This window comes from Mus pahari, unplaced genomic scaffold (assembly GCF_900095145.1).
Source record: "Mus pahari unplaced genomic scaffold, PAHARI_EIJ_v1.1 scaffold_11056_1, whole genome shotgun sequence".
NCBI classification, from domain to species: domain Eukaryota; kingdom Metazoa; phylum Chordata; class Mammalia; order Rodentia; family Muridae; genus Mus; species Mus pahari.
In genome coordinates this window covers 1-18805 of record NW_018391733.1, presented here as the reverse complement: position 1 = coordinate 18805, position 18805 = coordinate 1, and the positions used below count along the sequence as shown (strand labels likewise).

General features: G+C 39.9%; 1 protein-coding gene across 1 annotated transcript in view; it reads left to right on the top strand.

Moving 5' to 3' along the window:
* Nucleotides 1-18790, top strand: part of LOC115063292 (interferon-induced very large GTPase 1-like) — a gene marked incomplete at its 3' end in the record, with an annotated part of 21691 nt that extends 2901 nt beyond the window's left edge. Inside the window, exon 2 of the mRNA XM_029534615.1 lies at nucleotides 17677-18790. Within this exon, the coding sequence (XP_029390475.1) occupies nucleotides 17681-18790 (1110 nt within the window). The remainder of the gene's footprint in view (nucleotides 1-17676) is intronic.
* Between the last annotated feature and the right edge of the window lie 15 nt (nucleotides 18791-18805).

The window sequence follows — 18805 nt, the reverse complement described above, 5'->3', positions numbered from 1 at the left end:
AGGGGGCTGCAACCCTGTAGGTGGAACAACAATATGAACTAACCAGTACCCCCTGAGCTCGTGTCTCTAGCTGCATATGTAGCAGAAGATGGTCTAATCAGCCATCACTGGGAAGAGAGGCCCCTTGGTCTTGTAAACTTTAAATGACCCAGCACAGGGCAAGGCCTGGGCCAAGTAGTGGGAGTGGGTGGGTAGGGGAGCAGAGGTGGGGGGAGGGGTATAGGAAAGTTTTGGGATAGCATTTGAAATGTAAATAAAGAAAATAATAAAAAATAAAATAAAAAATAAAAAATAAAAAGAGTTAAAAAAATAAAAAAAAAAGAAGTGGATGCTCACAGTCAGCTATTGGATGGAACACAGGGCCCCCAATGGAGGAGCTAGAGAAAGTCCCCAAGGAGCTGAAGGGGGATCCAACCCTGTAGGTGGAACAACAATATGAACTAACCAGTACCCCCTGAGCTCGAGTCTCTAGCTGAATATGTAGCTAAAGATGGCCTAATCGGCCATCATTGGGAAGAGAGGCCCCTTGGTCTTGTAAACTTTATATGACCCAGCACGGGGGAAGGCCAGGGCCAAGAATTGGGAGTGGGTGGGTAGGGGAGCAGGGGCAGGGGGTGGGGTATAGGGAACTTTCAGGATAGCATTTGAAATGCAAATAAAGAAAATAATAATAAATAAATAAATAAAATTTTAAAAATATCTAATAAAATAAGTTAAAAAAAAAAAAAGAAGAAGTTGCAAACCCCTTCAGCTCCTGCACTCCTTTCTCTAACTTCTCTATTGGGGAGTTCAATTGTTGGCTGTGAGGCTCTGTATTTGTCAGGCTCTGGCAGAGCCTCCCAGGAGACAGCTATATCAGGCTCCTGTCAGCATGCACTTCTTGAGATCCACCATAGTGTCTGCATTTGGTTACTGTATATGGATGGGGTGGATCCCCAGATGGAGCAGTCTCTAGATGGACTTTTCTTCAGTCTCTGCTCCACTCTTTGTCTCCATATTAGCTTCCATGAGTGTTTTGTTCCCCTTTCTATGACCAAAGCACCCTGAAGGTTAATTTTTTAAAACACATCCATTGTTTTTATCAATTCTAATCAAAGGATTTATATGTATATCAATATATTTGATTAACAAAACATTTGATGGGTTTTTAGGGTTTTATTATCATTAACTGTTTTAAAAAATAAATTTTTTTACTTAATTTATATTTTACACTCCATATTATTTCCCCCACCCCTGATCCACCCTCAGACTGTTCCATATCTCGTACCTCCTTCCCATCCCCCTGACTCCATGTGGATGTCCCCAACCCCACCCCACCTGAACTCTAAAACCCCTGGGGACTCTAGTCTCTTAAGGGTTATTATGTTCATCATCTGTGAATGAACAGAAACCCAGAAGTCCTCTACTGTATGTGTGTTGTGGGCCTCACATCAGCTGGTGTATGCTGCCTGTTTGGGGTTCCAGTGTTGGAGAGATCTCGAGGTCCAGATTAATTGAGACTGCTGGCCCTCCTATAGGGTTGCCCTTCTCCTCAGCTTCTTTCAGCCTTCCCTAATTCAACAACTAGGGTCAGCTGCTTCTGTACATTGGTTGGGGGTGCAAATATCTGCATCAAACTCTTTCAGCTGCTTGTGGGGTCTTTTGGAAGGCAGTCATGATAGGTCCATTTTTGTGAGTACTCCATAGCCTCAGTAATAGTGTCAGGACTTGGGACTTCCCCTTGAGCTGGATCCCACCTTCAGCCTGTTGCTGGATCTTCTTTTACTCAGGCTCCTTCCCATTTCCATCCCTGTAATTGTTTCAGACAGGAACAATTGTGGGTCAGAGTTGTGATTGTGGAATGGCAATCCCACCCCTCACTTGATGCCCCATCTTCCTGCTGGAGGTGGGCTCTATAAGATCCCTCTTCCTACTGTTGTGCATTTTATCTAAGATCCCTCCTTTTGAGTCCTGAGAGTCGCTTACCTCCCAGGTTTCTGGTGCATTTTGGAGGGTCCCGCTACCCTCTTATTTCTCAAGGTTGCCTGTTTCCATTCCTTCTGCTTGCCCTCGGGGCTTCAGGCCTTTTCCCTCACTCAAGAGCGGATCAGGTTCCCTTCTCCCACTACACACCACCCCTCCCATCCACTTTCTCTCCCAGGTCCCTCCCTCCCTCCCCACTTGTGACTGCTTTCTTCTCTCTCCCAAGTGGGACTGAGGCATCCTCTCTTGGGGACTTCAGCTTATTGATCTTTTTGAGTTCTGTGGATTGTATCTTGGATATATATATATATATATATATATATATATATATATATATATATGCTAATATCCACTTATTGGTGAGTTCATACTATGCAAGTTACCTCAAACAGGATGATATTTTCCAGTTCCATTCTTTTGCTTGAAAAACTCAGCAAGTCCTCATTCTTAATAGCTAAGTAGTATTCCACGGTGTAAATGAACCACGTTTTCTGTATCCATTCTTGTGTGGAGGGACATACGAGTGGTTTCCAGTTTCTGGCTATCACAAAGAAGACCACATGAACATAGTGGAACACATGCCCCTGTGGTATGGTAGGGTATCTTTTCAGTATATTCCCTAGAGCGGTATAACTGGGTCCTCAGGTAGATCTATTTCCAGTTTTCTGAGCAACCTCCAGATTGATTTCCAGAGTGGTTATACCAGTTTGCAACCCACCAGCAGTGGAGGAATGTTCCTCTTTCTCCACATCCTCTCCAATATGTGCTGTCACCTTCGGTTTTGATCTTAGCCATTATGATTGGTGTAAGGTGGAATCTCAGGGTCACTTTAAATTGGATTTCTCTAATCACTAAGGACTTTGAAAATTACTTTAGGTGCTTCTCAGCCATTCAAAATTCCTCAGTTGTGAATTCTCAGTTTACCCCATTTATTGATTGGGTTGTTTGATTTTTTTTTTTTTTTGGTGATTAACTTCTTGAATTCTTTATATATTTTGGATATTAGCCATCTATCAGATGTGGGTTTCTTATAAACCTGTTTATGATATTAAGATTTAGGTGGTCAATGTTTAAGTTTGTAGCTTCATGAAAATTGTTTTATGAACTAAAAGGTGTTGTTCTAAATGAACTAAGCCTTATGTAAAGTAGTTCAGACACTAATTTTGTCTTTAAAATATTTGTTGAGGGGATCAGATATCATGCAAAGTTATACTTAACCGTTTTAGTAATTTATGAAATACACTTTAAAATACCACTTTCCTGGGTTTATGCACAAAAAGAATACCTAAGCAGTAGATGTATTAGATCTAGCAGTAGATGTATAGATGTTATCTGTGATTTTCCTGTTCTCATATTCTTCTTTGAGTTCATTTTTTAAAGAAGTATGTATACACCAAGATTTTTAAAAAATATATGGATGTGAATATGGACATTCCCAAAGCCATATGCTGAGAAAAGGCAATCTTTTCCTCTGTGACAATGTCTTTCCTCCTTGGTCAAAAATTAATTAATTCTATTTACATGGTGTATTTGGGACCCTTTTATTTTCCATTGATTTTTACAAGTCTTCATCAATGCTATGTGTCACTCATTGGTGTACCTTTTTTATTAAGCCTTTATGTGTCAGTTTTCTATTTTTCTCTTTTAATATTGAACTGGTTGTTCTGTTCCTTTTGTACTTTCATATAAACTTCATTTGGTTAGTTATTTAGAAAATAACTTGGTGGGGGGTTCTTAAGATTATAGTGAATTTATAATGATCAAGCTGTAAAGAGCTAGTGTAATAATTGATCTGCTGGGTAGAAGATGCCTAGAATTTGTGCACTGCAACTGAATGCCTGTGAAGAATATTTCAGATAGGATTGATAGGTCAGACAGTGAATAGTAAGGAAGCACCTGCCCTGAATAAGGGTGAGATTATCAACAGTGTAAACTGCTCCATTGAAGAAGTGAGATGAAGCAAGATACAAGCTACCTTTCTTTTCCCAGTGGCTGTTCCTATTGCTGTTGCCACTGCTGATATTAGAGTCCAGATGTTCAGATATTCAGCATGTACTCAATTTCAGCAACTCTTCAAGGTTTTACACATTAGATTGACAGTGCAAAGTCATCCTTCCTGGATTTTGAACCTACTTCTCATCCTCTGCAGCACTTAGTTGAGCACTGTACAATTGCCCTAATCATACCACATAAAATTCATCTATTTTTATAATTGGCAAGTACATATACTCTGTTGACTCTTTCATTTAGGGCTCTGTAGGGCAATTAGAACTTTAACAGGATGAATTACAGAATATGACTTTATTGTTTATGTACACTTCAATCTGTTCCATCGGAATTTTGCAGTGTCCTTCACATAACCCTTGTACATGGTTTGTTAGGTTTACATTTAACTGATTTAAATAGTAATATGCTCTTCTTTTGAAACACAATTCAATTATTCTTTGTTGATATATGAAAAGCATTTTTAACCATGTACCTGGAAATTTTCTTTCTTTCTTTCTTTCTTTTTTGGGGTGGGGGGGGGGGTTTAAGACAGGGTTTCCTTGTGTAGCCCTGGCTGTCCTGGAACACACTCTGTAGACCAGGCTGTCCTCGAACTCAGAAATCTGCCTGCCTCTGGAAATTTTCTTATATTCATTTTAGTTCAAGACAGTTTTTATTGTTCACCCTTCCAGATTTTCTACATTGTAAGTCTTAGTATCTGTGAATAAAAGTAGCTTTATTTTTGGTTACTACATTCCTGTATATAGGCAGTTAACTGTTTTTAAAGGATGAACATTGCATTCAGAAGGGCAAATAATCCTTTTCTATATAGAGAGAGACAAAAGGAGAAAATATTTAATGATTTTAAACAATTCTACAAAAAGTGATCTAACATTGATTGGTTTCCCAAATGCAGTTTCTCTTCTATTAGTATACTATACTATACTATACTATACTATATTATATTATATAAATACTCAAAATCCTTGACAGTTCCTTATCAATTTCCTTGTCATCCATTACATTCTCTTCTTTGATGAGAATTTTTGTAACTCAATTAAATTCAACTAATTAAACACACAGGTTGGATTTATCCTAGGAGTTTAGAATTAGTGAATCAGTCTATAAGTATTCTTCAAACTACTATTTTACCAAAAGTTCAAGTTAAATATACAAAGAGGCAGGAGAGATGACTCAGAGGTTAAAAAGACCCAAGCTCAGATTCTATCACTCATATCAGAAATTACCACCTATAATTTCTACTCCAGGAGATCCAATGCACTCTTCTGGCCTTCACAGGGGCACACACACACACACAAATTGATAATAAATAGTAAATGTAAAACAATTAAAATTCTAAGCCTTGTGTGGTGGTTCACCCCTTTAATACCAGCACTTAGGAGGCGGAGGCAGGCAGTTCTCTGAATTCAACCCCAGCCTGTTATACATAGAAAATTCCAGGACAGCCTGAGCTACATAGAGACTCTATTAATAAATAAGTAAATAAATGAATAAATGTAAGTTTAGTTTAATTTTAAAAAATTTTTAGTGAGAGATGATGCACCTACAACCTCAGAGACTTGATGTGCCAGTGTAGTGAGTATTCAGGGGGTCTTCACCCTCTCAGAGGAGAACAGAGAGGGGGTGGAGGAGGGGCTGTGTGAGGGGGGACCAGGAGGAGGTAGGCCAGTGAGCAATGGAAATATAAAGTGAATAAATTTTTAAAAATTAATGGGAAAAACAAGGTTTCTGGGTGTTATTGTGAGCAAAGGACAGTTTCATTAATAACACTGTTGTGTGCTCCTCTACTGCCATCTCATGAACATTTCTTTCCTCAACTCCCTCTATCCTAAGGCTCACATGGTTTCTTTAAGCATTTCTTGAAAGGAAAAAATAGAAATTGCTCTAGTAACTAATTATAACATATGAGATCTGATTATTGAGATGGTTAACAGAGAGATAGAGAACAGAAGAAGAAAGGCTTAACTAGGTCTCCGTTGAGAGATTCATCATAGAATGCTGATCAGTGTATGGTGAGGACTTAATTAATTCTAGGAGAATGAGAATTTCCAAACTGAAATTAATTTTCAGGTCGAAATGTTGCAATATAAGATGAAAGATAACTATTGCACTTGGAGGATCTTGTTATAAGAAAGAGATGATAAAATTAAATGTCTTAATAACTTACTTGGAAAGGTGGTTAAGTGATGAGAAGATGTTGATGAAGTCTATAGAGGTGCTATAATGTAAGGTCTTCATTGGGAAAACTGGAGAGTAGGAGTTTCATTTGAATTAGCATATACTTGGGAGAAATGCAATTTTGAGTGACTTAACTTCTGGAGTCTGAAGAAAGAAAAAAGTTGGGAGAGGAAGGGAGACAGAGAAAGAAGATAAAAGTAGAGAGGAGAAAGAAGAGGACAGGAGACTAACAAATGGAAGGGGAGTGAAGAGAAAGAGGAAAAGAAAGGGAAAAGAAACACAGGAACAGAGGAGAGGAGGGGGATAAATCCCAGAGGCTTTAAGATCAGGAAAATGACATAAGTACTAAAAAATAAACCAGGTGTAGTGGCACATGCCTTTAGTCCCAATACTCAAGCGGCAAAAGGAGGAGAATCTCTGTAACTTGGAGCCTGGTCCACATGGTGAGTTCCAGGAATCAGACTACATACTAATACTCAATTTTTAAAAAAAAAGTAGGGAATAGAGAGAAGATTTATTAAAAAGCAATAATAAGCAAATTATGAAAAATTAACCAGGTCAAAAGGCAGATTAAGTTCATTTTTTGTAATATAGGATTTAACAGTTAAGTTGATTCAGTTAGAGGAAATTTTCCAATAAAATATAGATGTATACTTTCCCTGTCTTTATTGGGATCAATTAACGATGGTCACAGTTTTTTTGCAATAAAAATGCAACTTTGTGTTTTGAAATTATAATAAATGTATTGACTCTTGTATGATTTATAGAAATTGGAGAATTCATGGGAACAGAGTACAACTGAAGATACAAGGATAGAAAGAGACACATATAGGCAAATAGCTAAGAACAGAAAAATGTTGTAGATATTGTTAACCATAGCACACCATCTTTTAAAGTACCTCCATTTTGGTTACACAACTTCTTCCTGAGATAAAAAATAGCTTCACACAGCTTTCCTTACTAGTAAAATTCCCTACTATAGTCAAGCCTAATTTCTCAAGATGAAACTGAAGTTCTCTTTCTTTGGAGGGAACCCGATTTGACACTCTTAAACACTAGTCCTGGAGTGAGGGGCACTCCTTTATGGTCATTTTTCAGGCCAGGCACCTGAAGGGCAACAAGCCTTCGGCAGCCACTGCTTCTCCCATGGAAAAACCCACTGTGCCACCAGGTGCATTCCCTCCAGGACAAACTTCTAGATCAGAAAAAAAAAATGCCAAATTCTCAACCTACCAAAATGGTTAAGTCTATGTTCTCCACCAGCATCATTACTGACTTGTAACTATTCCTTAGAGCCCACCCTACATGCTAGCCCCTTGGGTTACTTTTTTCTTTTTCAAAGCTAAACGATGTTCAATCCCAGGACTTCAAGACAGCTTCACTGGTCAGCAAAAATCTGGTCAGCTCCACCATTTTCCATTCTTGTCCTCACCACCAAAAGAGAAAAGTCCCACTCTGCCCACATCCCTGCCTTGCCCTTCAGCTCTCAGCCACAAGTGGAGAACATGAAAGTGTGCCATGAGGAGCAGCCAGTTAGTAGCTCTCCTCATGGCCCCTGCATTGGCACTACCTCCAAGTCCCTGCCTTGTTTTAAGTTCCTGCCTTGATGCTGAATAATAATGTGGAAGAATAAGCAACATAAACCCTGAGATTCTCTATTCTATCTCTTGTATTCTGTTCACGATGCTTGCATCTATGACTCCTGAACACTTTGCTATGTTTTCTACCTCCAGGGTTGTCTCCCTTTGTGAATTTTTTATTGTTTCAATTTCCATTTTTAGATCCTGGGTGGCTTTGTTCAGTTCCTCCACCTGTTTTGTTGTGTTTACCTGTAATTCTTTAAGGGATTTTTGTGTTTTCTATTTAAGTCTGCTACCTGTTTACCTGTGTTCTCTTCTATTTATTTATTTATTTATTTATTTATTTATTTTTTTTTTTTTTTTTGGTTTTTCCAAGACAGGGTTTCTCAGTATAGCCCTGGCTATCCTGGAACTCACTCTATAGACCAGGCTGGCCTCGAACTTGGAAATCCGCCTGCCTCTGCCTCCCAAGTGCTGGGATTAAAGGAGTGCACCACCATGACCGGCATTCTTCTATTTCTTTAAAAGAGTTACTTATGTCCTTTTTTAAAGTCCTCTATCATTAAAATGAGATGTGATTTCTAAACCAGAGTCTTGCTTTCTGGTGTGTTGGGGTAACCAGTGTTCACTGTGGTGAGAAAACTGGATTCTGATGATGCCAAGTAGTCTTGAGTCTTGGTTTCTGTTGCTTATGTTCATTTTTGGTTTTTTGTTCTTTGTTTTTTTGTTTTCTGTTGTTGTGGTGGTTTTCTTTTGTTTATGTTCTTGCACTTCCTTTCACCATCTGGCTATCTCCTGTGTTAGCTGGTTTTGCTGTCTCTGACTTTGGCTTATCCCTCCTGCAAGCCTGTATATCAATATACCTGGGAGATCAGTTCTCTCCGGGAGGAATTTAGGTATGGAAAGCTTAGGTACAGAATCAGCTATGGAGTGCCGTTAGAGATCAAAAGGATCCTTTCCCCAGCTGATCCTTGATTTCTGTGTCCTGATGGCTCTGGGAGGGTCCCTCTTGGGCCAGGAATTTGAAGAGAACATATGGTCTTACCTTTGCTCGCAGGTGCTTAGGCACTCTTGGGATACCAGCTCTCTTCTGGAGGTATTTGTGTATGTGGTTCTCTGGCACAGGATCTGCTCTGGGCACAGAGGGAGACTGGAAGACTCCCATCACAGGCTGCCCCTTGGTTCCTGTGTCTTCAGGGTTCTGAGCAGGTTCTCTGAGCAGCAGTGGTGGTCCTACCTTCAATCTCAGGCCTGTCCACACTCCCAGGAGTGTTGTTCCCTCCCTGTGCTATTTGGGTATGGGACCCTGTGGCAGAGGATCTGCTACAGGCAGAGACAGAAACCAGAAGGCTCCCATCCCAGGCAGCCCCTTGGATCCTGTCTCCTCCAGAGCAGCATTTCAAAAGGATCTCTACTACCACAGAGGCTCCACCTCTTCTGACTCTCTGTGAGCCATATCAAGTCCTATGGGACTAGTTATTGAAACCTGATAAACATAATGTTTCAAGATCATGGAAAAGAAACTTTAACTCAGATATAAAAAGCATTCAGCAAATTTGTAATAGATCTGTTTTAAAACATGACCAACAGATATATGAAAAATGTTCAACATAATTAATAATAAGAAAAATAAAAATCACAGAAAGTTACTGACATTTAAATATATAAATATTACTACTACTAAAAAGACTGCAAAAAAGTTTGTCAAGATAACAGAATGATAGGGAATTAGGTAGATATGCATATAGCTGTTATTGTAAGTGGTATCTATGCTCCCCAAAATATAATAGAACTGCCAGGTGAACTAGCAGTTTCACAACTGGCCATATATTCAAAGGAAATCACAACCATATTTTGGGAACATATTTGTGTCCCTATACTTGTTACTGCAGTGTCCACAAGTATAATTAATCTAGGAGTCCATCAAAGAAGGAGTTGATAAAGAAAATGTGGTATACTCATGTACATGTGCACACACACACACACACACACACACACACACACACCTTCCCATTCTCCCTTCCTGTTTCTCTATTGAGAAGGGAAGAGGTACCAATCCATCCTGGCACATCAAGTAGCAGCAGAACTACACACATCCTCTCCCACTGAGACCATACAATGCAAATTAGCTAGGAGAAAGTGATCCAATGGGAGGCAAGAGAGACAGGGTTGTCCCCTACCACCAACTGTTAGGGGATCCACATGGAGACCATACTGCATATCTGCTCTATATAAGTGGCTTAGGTCCTCCCCATGCAAGCTCTTTGACTAGTGGTTCAGTTTCTTTGAGTCCACATGGACCCAGAATAATTGACTCTGTAGGTCTTCTTGTGGTGTCCTTCATCCCTCTGGTTCACTCAATCCCTTTTCCCATCCTTCCAGAAGACTCCCTGAGCTGTGACTGATGTTTGGCTATGCCTCTCTGCATCTGTTTCTATCAGCTGCTGGATGAAGGCTATCAGAACACAGTTATACAAGGCTCTTGTCTGCAATCAGAGCAGAGTATCATAAATAGTGTCGGGGGTTGGCTCTCTCCCATGGGATGGTTCTCAAGTTGGGCCAGTCATTGGTTAGCCATCACCTCAATCTTTGCTTCATCTTTGTCCCTGCACATCTTGTAGGCAGGACAAATATTGGATTTAAGATTTCATGGTAAATTCCTCTATTGGAAGTCCTGCCGGGCAACAGGAGGTGGCCACATCAGCCTCTAAATCCCCCACTACTGAGAGTCTCAGTTAGGGTCACCTCTAAAGATACCAAGACCCTCCCCTGACTCAGGTCTGTAGCTAGTCTTGGTTTGATTTTCAAAGGTCGTAAGCTACAGACCTCTAGATCTCCTAGTATCCCCTGGGCAATATATGTTCTCTGTATAGACATTCTGTATTCCAGGACTGCTTAGGTAGTTATGATTGTTTGTGTGAGTCCTTAAATTAAATCCAGAAATATCTCTTCCCATTAAAGTGATTATATTTCCTTATACCATAATCTTGGGACTGGAGAGGTGGAACAGTGATTAGAAGTACTTGCTACTCTTCAGAAGAACAGGGTTTAGTTCTCAGCACACATCAAATGTTCACAGCTACCTTTAACCCTAGTTTCAGAGGATGCAGTATGCTCTTCTAATCTCCATAGGTACCAAGCATGAACATGGTACATATACATACATGCAGGCCCTCAAATATACATATAAAATAAAAAATGGACACATCTGGTTTTTTTCTGTTTCTTCTCGGATCTTATCTGGAAGCTACACAAACATGGGAGAATTTAACTGACCTCTCACTAAATGATCCTCTTTTCTATTCTCTGGGATCCTAATTAGGGTCTGGGATAATTTGCTTGCTATATTCTGCTGCATTGTTGGTTGAAAACTTGGCATTTAGACTGGTTTACTACTGCCTTCTGGGAGTTCTGAACGGTCCCTGAAACTTCCATAATCTTATTTAACAATTGAAATTAATACCAACCTCAAAATACATGAAAGAGTGAGTATCTCCACTATGAAAGAATGGCTGAGTGTTCACTTTCACCAGAAGTACAGAGCAACAGTATAGAAATTTAAGTTAAACTATAAATTTGGAAAGTTTTAAAAGTATAGCCAGTCAAACTCCTAGGAGTTTACAAGTATAAGTCACCAGTGAAAAGAAAATAAAAACATTTGTTCAACAAAAACATTCAATGAAACATCATTTTTTTTAACATGTTGGGGGTATGTGTTGAGCAAAATTCATGTTGTCCCTCTTCTGATTTTTGCTGCCAGCAGAAAGGTTAACATAAAGGTGGCTGAAGATGGTGTTTCTCTACCAATTGCAACAAAAAACACTAAGTGAAAGTATTCTGGGAGAAAGAACACACCCAGTGCAGTTACAGGATCAAAGTCTGGCTGCAGTAATACTGGACAGTGGATAGTAGACATAGACATCCAAACTGTTCCAGGTTCATAGTAGATCTCCAGGTTGGGTTATTCTGACTTGTATTGTCAAGCTAACTAGAGAAAAACTGTAAGTGTGTGTTTATATCAGGTCATTTTATAAGGAGCTGTTGATCAGAATTGCCATTGTGGCCCAGAGAAAACCCAGAACCAGATGGGCTCAAATTCTGTTATGATATCTGTATTACCCTAAACTTTGAGCTGTTTAAATTAGATCAATTAGGTATATGGATCACTACTTAAGGTGTGTACTTGAACATCCTGATAAATTTTAAACATAAGAATCACAATAAAACACAAGCACATCACAAAGAAATCTTTCAGAAAAATTAAACCAGTTTTGGTTTTCTGCTTTGAGGATAAATTCAGTCCCCTCTTGTACAAAGAGGAAACCCTGAGCTGAAGCTGTGAATAAGTAGACTGTCAGCCTTGGGGAAAGAGCCTCCTCTCCATGCAGGTCTCTTGGGAGCAACATGCTATAGGAATTTGATCTCCTGAAGACAAGCACTCTGGAAGCAGAGGCAGGTGGATTTCTGTGAGTTTGAGACCAGTCTTGTCTGCACAATAAGAACCAGTCTCTCTTCAGGGTCCTAAAGAAAAAAGCTTACCCAGTATTCAGTTAAATTAAGAAACAATTTGTGCCCGGTGTGGTGGCGCACACCTTTAATCTCAGCACTCGGGAGGCAGAGGCAGGCAGATTTCTGAGTTCAAAGCCAGCCTGGTCTACAAAGTGAGTTCCAGGACAGCCAGCGCTATACAGAGAAACCCTGTATAGAACACCCCCCAAAAAGAAACAATTTGTTTTAAATAATCTGGAAGGTAAATAATTCATCTAATCTTTAGGACAAAACAGGGGACCAGAGGAGAAGCCTGTAATTGGCCTGTCGCTAGTTATAAAGCTAGGCATGAGTCACATCTAAGGCTCATGGAACTGTAAAGAAGGCACTTTATCAAAACAAACGATGAATTGATTTTTTAAATATACTTAAAAACTTTTTCAAAACACAAGAAACCAAGAAGGATGACCATCTTGTGGATACTTCATTCTTCCTTAGAATAAGGAACAAAATACCCATGAAAGGATATAGGTACACAGACAAAATTTAGAGCTAAGATGAAAGGATGGACTATCCAGAGACTACCCCATCCAGGGATCCATCCCATCATCAGCCACCAAACCCAGATACTAATGCACATGCCAGCAAGATTCTGCTGAAGGGACCCTGATATTGCGGCCTCTTGTGAGGCTATGCCAGTGCCTGGAAAACACCGAAGTAGATGCTCACAGNCAGCTATTGGATGGAACACAGGGTCCCCAATGGAGGAGCTAGAGAAAGTACCCAAGGAGCTGAAGGGGGCTGCAACCCTGTAGGTGGAACAACAATATGAACTAACCAGTACCCCCTGAGCTTGTGTCTCTAGCTGCATATGTAGCAGAAGATGGCCTAATCGGCCATCACTGGGAATAGAGGCCCCTTGGTCTTGCAAAATTTATATGACCCAGCACAAGGGAACACCTGGGCCAAGAAGTGGGAGTGGGTGGGTAGGGGAGCGGGGGAGGGGGTAATAGGGAACTTTCAGCATAGCATTTGAAATGTAAATAAAGAAAAAAAAAGGACTCAAAAGGAGAGTTCACAAAGATGCATATTTGATTCTGGCATGTGCTGTTCTTTTACTTACTTGTATACCCAAAAGATAAAGGATTCAGATAAGGTCTGCATTACACAGTATTCGGAGTACTCCCTCTTACAACTCTAGGATGCTGCTTTATCCAAATTCCACTGTCTGTAGTAGACACTGTGAACATTCCTGTGCCATGTGCTATTTTTCCAGGGTGATGAAGCCCCAGTGCTCAGGTGACAAATTTTCTTCCATGAGCACCTGGGAGAGATCTCTGAGTCTATTGCATCTCCTTATATTCAACTCCTTACAGAGTTTTACAGATAAAGCTAGATAGCACACCATACTGCATCTCCTTATTGAGCTTTAAAGATAAGGCTAGCTACATAATTTAAATATAGAGTCAGATACACAAAGTAGCCCTAGAGGGTCAACTACCCACTCCTCTACCTTACCTGAAGCATTTATGTGTTGCAAACATCAGAAAAAACAGTGTTTAACAAGTCTAGGCTTGGAAAAAATGAGACAAACTATTTGTCTCAAAGAAATGCATTTCATTTTAGTGCCTTGCAGGATGTGTAGATATTGGGTCGATAGGTGAAAGATGCTTGTGTTTAGAAAAGCTCACTGTCTGATTCAGTCTTTGAAGGCTATATAGGACAGAAACTAACTTTATTTTTCTCCTTGAAATTCACCTTTAGGCCTGGTCTCCTGTGGCCATGATAACATACTGAATTTTCCAGGTTAAAACATCACAGCTTGCACAATGGAGAAAAGCAAATGTCACCACTGTCTCTCCCTGAGATGCAGAGCCCATGTAACAAAGGCTGGTGGTTGCTGCACTGGGAGGAAGGGTTGGCAGAGCTTTGTTCACACTGCATGTCAAAAGCTGACAAGGAAGGGCTATTCCCTAGTAAGGTGTGGCTCCTTTCTTACAAGTTTATTTTTATTTCTCAGTAGTGTTTAGACTGTTCTGCTAGATTTGGATATTTCCTACTGAGTAGGGAATCACAGCCACAGTTAAGGAGAAACAAGCAGACAGACAAATATTATGAAACCTTGAAGTAAATGGTGAAAATGCTTAACAATCAATTTTCAAAAAATAGGAAAGTCCAGGCTTGTAATATTTAGCTATTTTCATCCTTCTTCTGTGGCCAATTTCAAGTTCCTAACTCCATTGGAAAGTTGGAAGATATGTGCACTAGCACCCAATTCTACATTGTATCTATTATACATACATAACAAACCCAAGTGAGCTCCACAACATAGCCAATAAGTGCTTGGGAAGTAACAGGCCTTGAGTTTTATTATCTTTGTTTCACATATATCTTAGTTACACATCTATAGAACTTAATTTCATTGAAGTGAAATTTACACAACATAAAATTATTTTAAGTTGTGCAATTCAATGTCATTTAGTAAATTCAAAAAAGTTGTATAACAACAATCTCTAGAAAATCCCAAAATATATTTTTATCACAAAAAAAAACCCATCACACTCATAAGTGCAATCAGCTCCCTCTCTTACCTTTGCACATCCTGGGCAATGATTTGCTTTTAATCCATAGGAATTATCTAGTGTAGATTTTTAAAGTGTTTGTCATTCTGTCTTTCTTCACTTAGAAAATGTTGATAAAATTCATCCATATTTTACCACACATCACTATTTTATTCCTTTTATTGCTTTACTTCTAACATGATTATTCCATAATTTGTTGATCTACCATCAGTTGATGGGTATTTGGGTTCTTACCACCATTTGGATACTGTGACTAGTATATTTATGTACAGGTACATATTTTGACACTCATTCTCAGTTCTTTAGAGTATATATCTAGCAGTAGAATACCTGCCCATTATAATAAATTCAACACTAAATTTGCTCAAGAACTAGCAGGTGTTTCATGCCTTTATCATTCTGAGAAGGTATCCTCAATTCTTAGTTTGTTATTTTTAATCATGAAAAAAGGTTGGATTTTAATAGGTGATTTTACTCTTGGAATTCAAGTATTTGTGTGGAGAATTTTCCCTTCATTCTATCTATATGGCCATATTATGTTTAATAGCTTTCATAAGTAAAATGATGCCTATATGCCTGGAGGAAACTATAGTTGGTTAGTGCATAATCTTTGTATTTCTGGATAACAGATTCTAGTACTGTTTTCACATCAACATTCATAAAGGTTGTTTATCTATCTTTTCTTTGCTGTGGCATCATTGTCTGACTCAGATATGAAGGTAATGCTGACCTCACTGAACAAGTTAAGAAATGTTTCCTCCTCTTCTATTTTTGTAAGAATGTGCTGAAAATTGGTACTAGCTTGTTACATGGTTTGGTGGAGTTTACCAGTGAAGATATTAGGCTTGTTAGGAATTTTTCAGTTGTTCAGTCTATCTATTTATTATAAATCTTTTGAGATTTTTGTCTCCCTGCTTCAGTTTTTGTGTAGTGCTCTTTTTTTTTTAAATCTGTAATCAGCGTTATCTAATATATTGGGTTACATATCTTCACATATTTTCCCATATTTACTTTTTGTTTTAGTTCATTTTGTATTTACATGCACTATATATGTGTGTATGGTGTTATATCACTGCATCAATGGTATGTTTTATAATGTGGCATAATACAGCTAGAGCAGAAACAAGTTGGCAGCCTGGATTCTGCCATACAACAAGCCTAGTATAAAGAGAGAAGAGAAAAAAGAGGCTGGTAGGGAGCACATGGGAACAGAGAGAGAAGGAGAAAGGGAAAGAAGAAGAGAGGGAGAGAGAGAGAGACAGAGAGAGACAGATTCAGACAGAGACAGAGACAGACAGAGACAGAGAAAGAGAAAGAGACAGAAAGAACACAAAGATGGGGTAGCCCAGAAGTCCTACCTGGCTGCTGGTGATGATGTGAGTCATTGCTAGGTTGCTGTTGGTAGGTTCCTAGGAGGAGCCAAGTAGAAATTTCCTGTAAACTAACATATTGGTACATGCAAACAAGTGAAATTTGATGTTTTGATTAGACCTGCTAGCCAGCTAGATCCTAGGATCTACTTGTCTCTGCTCTTCAATTCTGAGATTACAGGCAAATGCAAACATGTCTAGCTTTGGGGTTTTTTGTTTGTTTGTTTGTTTTTATTTTTATTTTTGTTTTCAAATCATTTTTGAGGGATTTTTTTAATTTTAAAATTATTTTAAGAAGTAGCTTGGTCTTCATGCAGGACTCCTACAAGTGGGAGCAGGGGCTGTTACTGACTTGATGCCTGCCTTTAAGACCCTTTCCTCCTTCTGGGCTGCCTCGTCTAGCCTCAACAGGAGAGGCTATGCCTCGACTTACTACAACCTGATATACCAGCTCTGATTGATATCTGTGGGAGACCTCCCTCTTTTCTGAAGAGAAACAGAGGAGGAGTGAATGGGGAAGGGGGAAAAATAACGGACAGGAGCGAGGTGAAACTGTGGTTGGGTATAAGATTAAATAATTAAAATATAAAAATATAAAAATGTAAAAGTACTTTGCACTATAATGTAATTACATCATTTCCCCTTCTCTTTCCTCCCTCTAAACCCTCCCATTTACCCAGCCTTTACTCTCTTTCAAATTCATGGCATTTTCTTAATGTGTGTCTGTGTGTGTGTGTGAGAGTGTGTGTGTGTGTGTACACGTGTGTGTACATGTATGTGTTTATGATATATGTTATATATTATAATATCCTATATTACATATGTGTATATATATGTGTACATATACCACATACACACACATATATAATGTTAACAATTATTCTAGGCTCCGCCAAAAACAGCTACCTAGCACTAGATTGCTTCTCTGCCTGACAGGTAGAGCCAGGAGCTAGATAGACATTTAAGGACTACTCAGCTGGCATTCTCCCTCTGTCTCTTATATTCCCTCCCTCTCCCTCACCCCCCTGAACTACACTCACTCTCGCTCCCCCTACCCCTTCACCTTCTCTATCCCTTCACATGTTCCCAGCCAAACTCTTCTATTCCTCTCCCTCTCTCTATCCTTCTCTGTCCCACTTTCGCTGTCTCTACCCCTTTCCAGGTCCATGCTCTGCTCTCTGACTCCCTACCCCCAATAAATTTCTTTTGTACTAGGACTGTCACATGGCAATTATTCCTCAGGGGAAGACCTTAAAATGGTGTGCTAAGGTACTCCATCTCACCGAAGCATATTGCATTTTTTAAGACACAACAACTCACTTTAGTATACAACAAAACAGCTTATGCTGAGAACAGCCACAATGAAAGGCTTCACACACTAAATTGTTTTAAAATACAATTGAACAACTACACGAGACAAAATATGAGTAATTCACATTTCTGGCCACACAGCTGATAATTTCTAAGGTCAGGACACAAACAAAACTAACTACAGTATGTTACCCACAGAGCCATGGCAACAGCAAAGGGCATCCCTGATGAGCCTCAGCTAAGAAGCAGAAGGAGGCATGATCTCCAGGAGATGCTGACAGAAATGGGACTGTCTGTTGACTACTGGCTGCCGAAGCTTCAGGAAGACCTGGGTGTGACCTCTGCTCAGGCCTTACAGTATTTAGACAAGAGTGACCTCGAGAAGCTGAAGTCCCAGACACAACACACATGGGAGAAAAGGGCTCTGGAGAAGTTGCTGGACCTCTCACAGCCAAACAGTATTAGAGAGCTGCAGGAGACTCCAAGGAAGATGATAAATAACAGGCAGAGGCAGGCAGGCCAGGCACTGCAGGCTCTGAGAGCCTTGCAGTCAGATGGAAGGCACAGAGAGGAAGAGGCAGTGAGGAGAAAAGAAGCAGAGCTGAGACAAGCAATGGAGATCCCTGAGGAGTGCTGGCCAACGGAAGAAGTGCCCCTAAAAGACATCACTGAAATAATGGAGAGACATCTCAGTCACATGGAACAGACCCTGACTCACAGTCAAAATCTCTCAGATGGAGACCTGGTAAGATGGGCATCTGGAGGGCTGGCCCTGCAGGGAATTTATAAAACTAACCACCCAAGAAGCCTGATTCAGAAGAGAGAAGAGCTACTCAGTGTCCCTAAGCAGTTCTCACTTGTTGGCCCAGAACATGGCACAGAGATAAAAACAAAGGAATTTTCATCTTTTCAAGAACAAGCCAAGTTTACACAGACTATTGAGATGATGGGTTTCAGTTCAACCTCCTCGGTGAAAGGCGAGGGTTGGGGTCTTAGCCTAGAAGCTGGTATGGGGAAAAACAAACAGAACAAATCAGAGGATACACACCAAACACATTCAGAGCAAACTTATTTCTGCTCAGCCAGGTTCAACTACATCCCATTGGCCACCTGCCACTTTCACATCAATGACCTTCAGCTCTCCAAGGCTGCTCTCCAGGAACTAAAAAGTATTGAAGAACTCCTGGAGCAGACTGCACACCACCAAGATGGGTTCCCCTTACTGAGGCATAGGGCTGAAAACTTTTTCCACAGGTTTGGCTCTCATGCTAACCAAGGCCCGCTGCAACTGGGGGGAATCTACTGCTGGAAAGCCATTTCAGAAGGT